A 10,801-nucleotide genomic window follows, 5' to 3' on the forward strand; every position below is an offset into this window, starting at 1 on the left:
GGAAATGTAGTTTCTTACGGATATTTGGACTTGGGGACGTTGAATTTGTGAAGTACAAGCATCCTTAGGAATCATCTACAATCTCACTTAGGACCTGAAACCCAGAAGTCTGTTGATTTATTTAATGTTACAAAGCCGAAGTCAGAAGCAAGGTTCCTTGCCTTCCAGTCCACTGGCTGTTCCATTGGACGAGACTGATGTCTTCTTGTGGCCTACTGTTATTTTGCTTGTGTGGTTTTTTTTTTAAAAGAATGATAGAAATTATGGGAAGGACGGAAAGGAGGGAGGATGGAAAGAAAGAAAAAAATAAATAAATTTGCTCCTGTTTTTAAAGACAGATCTAGTATCAAAGGTGCTCTGATCATGAAGAGAATACATAAAAGATTCCATTTTCCACACTTCCTTAGAATGCAGTTTAGATACTATAGTCTCCTGCTGGGGCTCTGAAATTACTGCTTCCAGTTATCATTAATTGTCATTCTATCTAATACATTTTTACTCCCAGGCGTATGTCGAGCCTCATTGATCATAAAAGCAAAATGTATCCGTTTGCTAAAAATTATTTTTATAAAGAGTAATTATTAACACGAAGCACATAGCTTTCTGAATCACAAAATAGAATGGTCACCTTCTACTGATAATGGCCCAGGCATTTTGTATGAAATGAATATAGTAGACTTCACCAAGTACCTATTTAGAAATCCGAGAAAGCGAGCATCATCTTACATAGAATAGTTACATCCCAGTCTTAAAGGAATTTTAGACATTTGGAACATGATTTTTCAATGTTGTTAAATGTGCTTAAATTATTTTCTCTTTCAATATCAATAAGGCTTTCTGGGAAAAAATATTTTACTCAATAAATGCCTTGAGAACCCATGTTTTCCAACATTTGCATATATAATTTCTATATTATTCATTAATCACTCATTCAGTAGTTATTGACTGAACCCGTACTAGGTGTCAGGTGCTGTTCCGGTCACTGAGAGTACAGCACCGAATGGAACAGTGAGAGAAATCCCAGCGCTCCCAGATCTTCTGTTCTCTTATTGAATCCTCAAAATAACCTTATAAGGCATTTCATGTTACTTCCATTTTAAATGTACAGGGCCTGAGATTTAAGTAATAATTTGCTTAATATTAGTAATAATATTATAGTAATAGTACTGAAGGAGTTCTGTGTCACAATAGGTTTTTACATCTCCAGAGTTCATGACTCTATTACCTCAGTTACCTGCTGCCCATGGGAGTAATCCAGAGTATGCAATTTATGCATATTCCCCCAAATTTCATAAAGGAAGCACAGATATAAAAAAAAAGTAGCTGAGTTTAATTTTTGAGGTAAAGGACGAAGTTTGTCAGAAGAACTAAGTACTTGCTTGACTTTGAATGTGTCACTCAGCTCCTTCTAAGTGCCATGAGCTGGAACAATTCTATTTCCTATTTCCCCAACCTTCAGGACAAGCACCCGTAACTCTCTATGGATAGACATGTTAGGCCCTTTGATGAAAAATCTTTGAACATAAGAGACAAAATATTGTATTGACATATTGGTTAAGCATCATCAATATTGACAAAATATTAAAAGGAAAAAAATGGTGTATAAATAGGAACATAATCCCCTTCTTCCTCAACAGCCAGAGATAATTTGGTGGACTAGGCTGTCTTTGAAACAAGCCTTAAAGGAGATCCTGCCCCCTGCCCATCAAAAGAAGGAGGCAGGATCTCTCTCTCTCTCACTTGGATCCAGTATGGCCCTGGCTCATCTTCTCTCCATCAGAGTTGGGTCAAGACTAGGGTTAGCAAAAAGGATGCTCTTGCATGCCATTTCCAACTTAGTGACTGCCTGGAAAAAGGTTCTGAAGATTCCTCATTTACAAATCACAGGTCAGAATAGTATTTAATTAATAGAGTTGCTGTGAATATGAAATAGTCATGACAAAGAAACCATGAAGAACATGAAAACATTGAGTAACACTCACTACATAATATATAAATAAATACTATTCATCTGACTGCACATCACCACGGGTCCCTATGTTTTCATGAAAACATTGCCCATCCATCCAGTCCAAAATATTTTCCTCTGTTTCTAAACAGGACTTTCTTTTTTCTTTTTTTTTTTTTAAGATTTTATTTATTTATTCATGAGACAGAGAGAGAGAGAGAGAGAGAGAGAGAGGCAGAGACACAGGCAGAGGGAGAAGCAGGCTCCATGCAGGGAGCCCGACATGGGACTCGATCCTGGTCTCCAGGATCACGCCCTGGGCTGAAGGTGGCGCTAAACCGCTGAGCCACGGGGATGCCCTAAACAGGACTTTCTTGAAAAGATCTAGTCCCTCTTCGTGAATATGCCGGCTGTGGCACACTAAGACATCTTAACACCCAGGGACTTTGAAATTAGTAGCATTCTTTAAACATCGGTGTCCAAACCATGCAACCTGAGGACCATACTGAGCTTGGGACCCTACGTTCTACATTCATGGCTGACAGAACTCATGCCTCCCTTTCTTTGTACTTAAGCATCTCTAGGTGTGATGGCACTGGGGTGCAACAGGGCGCTACCAGGAGACGCTGCTACTACACTGGTCCACCACCTTAGCTTGGTTTCAGTCCTTTCTCTTACACCTCAGAGGCCCCTTACCCCGGAGGGAACCCAGGGCCCTCCTTTTGCTCTAAAGAAACAATAGTCCAGGGGTGCCTCGGTGGCTCAGTTGGTTAAGCATCTGCCTTCAGCTCAGGTCATGATCCCAGAGTCCCAGGATCAAGCCCCCCCATGGGGCTCCCTGCTCAGTGGGGAGCCTGTTTCTCCCTCTCCCTCTTCTCCTTCCCTCGCTTGCGCTCTCTCGCTCTCTTTTTCTCTCTCTCAAATAAACAAATAAAATCTTTTTTTTTAATTTTTAATTTTTAATTTTTTTTAATCTTTTTTTTTAAAGGAAACAACAGCCCAGAGAAAAATGCTTTACCCAATTCTGTAACGATAATATTTTTAACTCCAGTATAAAAGTGGTATTTGAGGCTGCCCCCTAAGGTATATTAATAGATTCCAGACACATATATAACACAATGAAACACAAATCATTTTATCTAGATACCAAAGAAGAGAATTGCACGCATTTTGTGCTACAGATAAAACAAGGGCTTCCTCCCTTCCCTCTGTGTCAAGTTAAAAGAAATGGAAACAATTTCCAGTCGACCCTTTTCAGGGTACCAGCAAGGCGTCCTTGGAGGGACACTATTCTGACCGTCGCCCTGGAACTGATCCTCCGTGTCCATTTTTCATTGTGCAGCAGAACCCACAAGGCAGCCGACAACCAAACGGAGAAAAAGGAAAAACTCTACCAGCAGCACTTCCAACAGCAGCGCCGGAAACAACGCCAACAGCACCGGCAGCAAGAAGAAGACGCCGGCCGCCAACCTGAGTCTGTCCAGTCAGGTACCTGTAAGTCTCGCTTTCCTTTTAGGCCTGAAATCCTGCCTTGCCCGCCTTCCACCTGCAGGGGCCCACGTGAAAGCCTCCTTGAGCCCCAAACGCCGGTTGAGGGCGGGGGAGGGCCGGGTGGGGGTCCGGGGTGGGATGGGGGGGAGGAGCTCTGCCTTGGAAACCTTCCCTTGCAACCTGGGAATCAGGGAGGAATATTAAGAGTCTGTGCTGCGCAGGGACCTGAATTAAAAAGCCGTCAGAGTCACAGACAGGAGATATGTCACTTAAGGTTTAATTAAAATATCACTTAGCGGCAATGCCTGGTGGCACAGAAGGGGCTCTCAGCACCATCACTGGAGACCCTGTGCTCCACTGGAAACTTGCTCCTGGCGTTCAGGCTCCGTATTGTAATTGGATTGGGCCTTCCCGACATGGGTGTCCCTTCGTATTTTAAGACTCAGGTAATTAACTCCTGGCCACTAAAAATGCAGCTCAGTGGATTCCACTTTACCCATTTCATGAGCTCAGGGGGAGGGTCGGCCCCTGGTTTGGTCTCAACTCTCTTGACCTCTTGACCCTTTCTTTCATTTCTGGGTCTTGACCAAGGAAATGGGCCACGTAAAAGGGGGCTTCTTTGAACTCCAAGGCTGACAGCTGATGGGTGTCCCCAGATAGTACACCGTGTGGGCCCTTTCTTCGTCTTTCTCCATCTCCTATTACTTTTAATTTCAAGTTCTGTCCTGTCTGCTCAATTACTTCCTAACTCCAAATCCCTCAGCCCAGTGTCATTTATTGCTTTTAAATTCTCTCACTCCTCTAAGCATTTCTTGTCGCACGTCCCCTCCACGATTACTTGTGGGCACTCCTTCTCTGCTGCCCTTGTCATACCACCCCGTCACCCGGCGTTTGACTGTCGTATGAGCCCTGACACTTCCGTGGTGCTTCATGGATATCCTCTAGATACCATGTCTTGGGAAATGTGCTCTATTTCTTATTACTTCCCTCCACCAATGCAATTTGACTTTTCCCCCTGTTTCTCACCTTTTCCCCCTCTTGGTCTGTTGTCCTCACATCTCTCTCCATGTGAGAGTGGACCCTTCTTTCATGGGGATTCTCCACTGACTTCTAAATGTGTCTTTCAAACCTGTCCCCAACCCACTTTTACCCACTTTCCATCAGTCCGTTTTCTTTGGCTAAAACCAACCCCATCGGTACCTGAGAACCCCCTGGGCCACTTTTCTCCTGTCTTCCATAGACAGAGGGTATGGTTTTCATCCTTATTGCACTAGAAAGAAAGGGTCATGGAGAGAGTGGCCAGCCTGTGGGGAAGGTACCATTTAATTTTAAGGCTGCTAGGAATTATAGTCTTTAAATAATGCCAGACTCACCTCTGTTTTCTGAACTGGGCTAAAGAGTCAGACCAAAAAAAAAAAAAAAAAATCAAAGAAGAAAAAGAGTCTTTTTATTAAAATACCAATAAGTTAGGCCCATTCCTGGTTAAATTGGAAAATGCATAGAGAAAATGGCCTGGTATAAATAAATCAACCCCAAAGTGCTCAGAAGTAGCCCATTATTCATCTACTCCTAGAATTTTAGAAACTAACATTTGTCAGTTTCCCCTAGCGAATGAGAGTACATTCCAGAGAGTTCAGGAACTGTGACATCGGTACTTAAAAGGCACAATGGCTGCAAGAATTTAGTTCAGTTCAACAAATGTCTCCTGACCTCCTACTATGTGCCCCACACTTTACCAAGAATCAAGAAACGACAACAAAAACCCAGCCTGTTATTGAGGAGCTCAGCATCTACTTAAGGGATGGCCAAGAGGTTTCCTCTTTCCTGCCAGCTCAGTCTCCTGGTATCAGCTAACAGGGTCCAGCACCGAGTAGGATTCTGAGGCCTAGCCTGAGTTTGGTGGGCCTTCCATTAGTGATGTCTTCCTCAGGAGTAGAATAGTGGCATAAGTGTCATGTATTTTGACATACCTGGCCTAGTTGGAAACATCTCAATTTTATTTTAAAGGGCACATAGTTTGTTCTACTCCCTTATGCTCTTATTCTCCAGCCCAGCACTTGCATCTTAGTGGATACCTGTGTCCAGAAGGGTTCTTAATGGATTGAGACCCTTTGGATTTGGTAAGAAGGCACCATTAGAAAGCGAGAGCAGAATTTCAGCACGATCCCCGCACCATGCAATTAAAGAGGTTTTAATCAAGTAAAACTTACAGATGGCCAAGAGGGGCAGGGAAAGGCAACTAGGTTAGGAAAAATGTGCACATTTCTGTGTGCGCTCCAGTTGAATGAACATTAAATGATAAACATTGTCTGGCTTGTAGTGGCCACATCTTTTAACCCTGTGTACTGAATTACCAACAAGATTTTACTGTTAAAATAGAACGTGATCTGTAGCCACGGCTGCCTCGTTCACAGGCACGACCAGATTTTATGTGCCACCGTGACCACAGCTGTGGTCCGCCTAGCTGCCATGGCAGCAACGTGTGTGTCTGGCGAGGACTAGGGTTTAATCCTTGGATTCTGCTTCTCACTCCATGAGCAGGGGCTAGGAGCGATCCCGAACTGCAGCCTCAACCCTGGGAGGGATGGAGACCTGTGTCATTCAACAGCAGTGACCCCTTCTGGCCAATTTAAGGAGAAGCATTGAGGGGCCCTGAAAGGAGTCACTTCCAGTCCTCCTCAGAGGTTGGTGGTCCTTGCACGGGGGATTAGTGAGAAGATGTGACATGGGCAAGAGCTGGTGGCACCTCCAGGCCTCCAGCGAGGAGCAGAGGTCTGCCTCATGGGGAGCCGAGGGCATCTGGGTCACTCTCAGACAGACCAGCCCTGCCTCCTGTGGGACACACGAGATAGCAGACATGGGAAGGAAATGCACCTCTCTCTCACTACCGATGTTGAATGTTGGGGGGATTTTTTAAATGTGGGGGTGGGGTAAATGGAGCCAACATCCACTAGTGAGAGGCAGCCCAGAACGTGCACTATGTCTCCATTCATTTTGTGTAAGGATAACAAACCTGAGAGCACCTGAGCAGAGAACCACTCGTCTCGTCCGCAGGTTTAGTAGAGCCAGGTAGAGCCCTGTGCATACTTGTGTAAGTGGCCTCAAGTATCTATGTGCATAGGAAGCCCTTAGCACACGCCTCTTTCATAGCTTGCCATCTATCAATCACTCACACTCGTAAACACAGGATTATGTATCTGGCTAAGGATTTTCTGTCATAATCAGGAAGGCGAATGTGGCACCTCTCTGAAATCTCTGATGCTGCCAAGGATCTATGCCTGGGCATCTTTTCCGGCTATTCCAAACATTACCAACCTATCTCAGCCCCATTTGGAATGATTCAAATCACTATTTTCATAGTACGTTTCTTGAATGACTGTTATTTTTCTGATGCGATGAAGGCACCTGGAGTGTTGAGAACCTTTTTCTAATGTCACGCTTAAGCTGCCTTCTTATTTTTCTCCTCTGTTTCCAAATGATGCTTACCTCCCCACACTGTCCCAGCCTCTCTCGATGACCTTGGACTCACAATACTAACGCAGACCCACGTGGTCGGTCCCCACGCCCTTCTCCTGCCCTGTGATACCTCACGCATGTGTTTTCTAACCCCTCCAAAATGTGCTGCACAAAAGTCACAAAATGAGATTAACTCATGTCACCCTCTCCCCAAACTTGCCCTACTCTTTCTCCCTACCTTTGTTGGCTAACCCGATAACATCCTCTCCTCTCTGGAGAGCACATTCCATCTCCAGTCCTGTCCGTATTCTTGCCAATCAGAGTCCTGTCTATGTTGTACCTCACCTCGAGTCCTTGTGAGTCCTCCTTCCGTGTCCGTGTCACGTCTGGCTCTTTGCTGCATAATCAATACGTTCTTCGAAGCACACTGCTGATTTTCCTGCCAGTACCTATATTGCTGAGTTTACCCAATTTGTACTTGAGGCATTTACTTAATGCTCTTTAAAGTCATGTGTGTCAAATCACAAGAGTGACTAGTCAGAAAACACAGTTTGGAAATCTATTGATTATCTCCCCCATAATTCTCAGGGAATCAATCAATCAAGCCAACAAGGTTTTCCACTCTGAAATCGACCAGGTGGCAATTAAGGGTTCTATTCAATTGGCACCTTCAGAATTCTAGAAGGAACTGGAGGGCCTGCTGGACCTCCTCCTGACCAAAGGCAGTGTTCTACTGTACTGTCCCAGGAAAGCCTCTCCTGCTCCAGTGTGGACAATTTTTGCCCATTTACCAAAGCATTTTGTCCAATTAGCCTCCCTGTCAGGACACGCACCCTTAATAACATCTCCAAAAGCATGTGCCTCAGCCCTGCTCTTTCTGGCAGGGGTAGAAGCTGATAGCACCGGGCACTCTCCTGGAGTCAGTGCACTTTTGAGTAGACTATTGCTCACAGGCTGCCCAGCAGTATCACCTGACAGGTGTCCTGCCCCGTGCCCAGGTCACCCATCACCCCCATATGGCCCCCTTTGAACAAAGAGGCCAGAGTTGTGCCCTGTGTATGCATCCTTCTCTCCCATCCCCCGTCCCTCATCCCCCATCCCCCAGTGCCTCTCCAGCAGTGGCCTCCAGGATGCTCCTGGCTACAGTAGGTGGCTTCCTTGTTTGCATGGAAGGACAATTTGTACTTAAAGGAGTGATTAGATGGATTCTTCTCGCACGCTTCCATTTCTGATGACTACCAGCTTCATCAATGTAATTATAATTAGCGCTCTTCATCTTCCTTTTATGGCACCAGCTGGACAGACTGGTTCTCTTTACCGCCCAGATTGGTGGCAGGGTTGCCTGTGCGGGGATAGGTGACAGGCACCATGAAATAACAGATGGTAAATTCAGGGCTTGTTGGCAATCAGCAGGTTTTTGCTAATGACTTAATTAGCTATGCAAATTGTCAAATCAGTGTGAACATTGTTTTTATCGAAAACTTTACCTAAATTAATTACCATAATTAAGTAGCAGAATGTCAAGGATATTGGCTGCATAAAAGGGCCTGGCTGAGTAGAAAAAAGAGAGATTCTGTCTTCAATTAAAATGTATACCGTCCTTGGGACAGAGAGAAAGCCATTTGGAATGAGTCGCGTGAATACTGTAGACCTGCATCCTCCCCGTGCTGGCTGCTGGTTTCCAAAGCCATTCAGAGGCTTTTTGGAGGTATTGGAAGGCGCCCAGCAGAAGGTTCCACAGCCCTCTCTGAAGTCCCCAATGTCGGCAAGTTCAAAGCGTGGATTTTTTTAATTTTGAAAAATCCATTTTTTTATTTCTGCAGATTGCTAGCATTGCTCGTTCTCCGGTGTCAGGCTGCGCAGTAAGGACATAAACTCGCGTGGTTGTTCCACGTCAGGAGGCAATGTTTATTTCCTGTAGAAATCAAATATGCGTCTCGGCCCCGCCCCCCGACTTTGAGACTTGACCCCGGGGCACAGCACGCGAGCGCGTCGGTCCCAGACCCCCCAGCTCCTCCCACTAGTGTTTTAAGCTGAGCTTCTTGTCCCAAGGTTTCCCTGTAATAATGTCAGCTGCTGTTCACAGGATGTGATGGTGGTAGGAGAGCCAACTCTGATGGGAGGTGAGTTTGGGGACGAGGACGAAAGGCTAATCACTAGATTAGAAAACACGCAGTATGACGCGGCCAACGGCGTGGACGACGAGGAAGACTTCAACAGCCCCCCCGCCCTGGGGAACAGCAGCCCTTGGAGCAGTAAACCCCCCGCCGCTCAGGAGACCAAATCAGAAAGCGCCCCGCCCCAGGCTCCCCAGTGAGACTGACCCGCACCCGCACCCGGACCCGCACCCGCACCCGCACCCGCACCCCGTGGGCCGTGGGCCGTGGGCCGTGGGCCGTGGGCTGCACCCACGCTTGCAGATCCCTGCTTACAGGAGAGGAAGGAGGCGAAATGAAAACTTTTCCACGCAAAAACCTGTTTCTAAACCACAATGACCTGAGTTTTGAGTTTCTTTTCTTTCTTTCTTTCTTTTCCTTTTTTTGTTTTTTGGGTTTTTTTTTTTTTTTTTTTTTTTTTGGTCTTTTTTGAATGGAGAGGATTATTCCAATAAACTTCCATGACCCTTCCCTGGAGGCCTTCACAGGTAACGCAGAGACTGGCACTGATCGTAATTAAATCAAGAGGGCAGGCTCGCGCTTCTCCTGGCTCGGTGTTTAACCACATGTTTGTTAACGACCCCCCCTAACCCCCCACCCCCACCCCCACCCCCACCCACCCCCATCCAATGGAAGGCCATATTGTCAATACGCCCTCAGTGCTCAGGGCCTCATTATATGCCGACCCTAACTACAGATGACTTTTTAATATTGTAAAATATTTTCTGCTTTTTGACTTGCATCTGAGAGTTTCTTGTTTCAGTAAAAAAAGAAAAGAAAAAAAATCAGCTTTTGGACAGTAATTTAAGTGTATTCCTTATTATTATTATTATTATTAATTTTCCTTCTTTTCTTTCATTGGGTAACAGCTAAGAGGGCCTAGCAGGGTAGTTGATGGGGGAGCTAATATCAATTTGTTCTCCAACCCGAGTTGGTTCAGTTGAGCCCAAGTGCTGAAACAAGAAATGTCTTTTTTGTCATCGAAGACACCAAGGCGCATTTTTATGTAAAGAAAGACACCTGGCCCGTTGAGAACTTAGGCGTTTGTAAAATTGCTGTTGATCTAAATCTTTTCAAGCCATGTAATCCATTAATTTTGTGGGCAGTTTAATAAACCTGAAACTTTTTTGTGTTTTTTATTGTATCTGAGTTGACTGTTGCTTCTTTTCATAGTATATTTCTTGTATGATATTTTGTAAAGCCCTCACTTGATTCTTTTATGGCGATTTTTCTTTTGGGGCAATTCCAGTGTATTTATGTGAAACTTTATAAGAGAACTAATTTTTTCCATTTGCATATTAATATGTTCTTCCACACATGTAAAGACACAGTGGCTCCGTGTGTTATAAAACAGCTGTATTTTATGTATGCTTTACTGATAAGTGTGCCAATAATAAACTGTGTTAACGACCAAAGCAAGCGAGTCTGGTTGTTTGTGAGCATGGGTGGAGAAATCTGCCCACGATTATGAGAAGTCTGGAGCTTGGATTTATCACCTGACTACAAATGGAGTGGAATTGTGAAAGCTGTGCAGTCCTTTGTAAAGTCTGATTCCTTTCCCTACTCATTGCAGTTCGCTTGGGCAGATGTGGGGGTGCCTGCACTGTGCTGGGCACGTACTGGCTGAGGACACAACAATGAGCAAGGAAAATATCGCCTGTGCTTCTGGGGCTTGGCAAAGGCAAGAGCGGTGACTTCCACTCGCTGAGTGTTTATTCTGCACCAAACAACCCTACTTAAGGTCCACAGA

The 10,801-nt window shown here is 45.0% G+C and overlaps 1 protein-coding gene across 11 annotated transcripts in view; it reads left to right on the forward strand.

The window, feature by feature from the left end:
• The window catches only part of LDB2 (LIM domain binding 2), a 376,014-nt gene extending 365,548 nt beyond the window's left edge, over nt 1-10,466 (forward strand). For 2 of the 11 annotated variants that reach the window (XM_025437952.3, XM_025437953.3), the window contains exons 7-8: nt 3,291-3,442; nt 8,982-10,466. In XM_025437952.3, the coding sequence (XP_025293737.1) occupies nt 3,291-3,442; nt 8,982-9,212 (383 nt within the window). In that variant the 3' untranslated portion in view covers nt 9,213-10,466. The other 9 variants (XM_025437959.3, XM_025437958.3, XM_025437962.3 and 6 more) reach the window with 9 other exon arrangements.
• Nucleotides 10,467-10,801: the final 335 nt, after the last annotated feature.

The sequence above is a fragment of the Canis lupus genome, chromosome 3 (assembly GCF_003254725.2).
Source record: "Canis lupus dingo isolate Sandy chromosome 3, ASM325472v2, whole genome shotgun sequence".
Classification (NCBI taxonomy): Eukaryota; Metazoa; Chordata; class Mammalia; order Carnivora; family Canidae; genus Canis; species Canis lupus.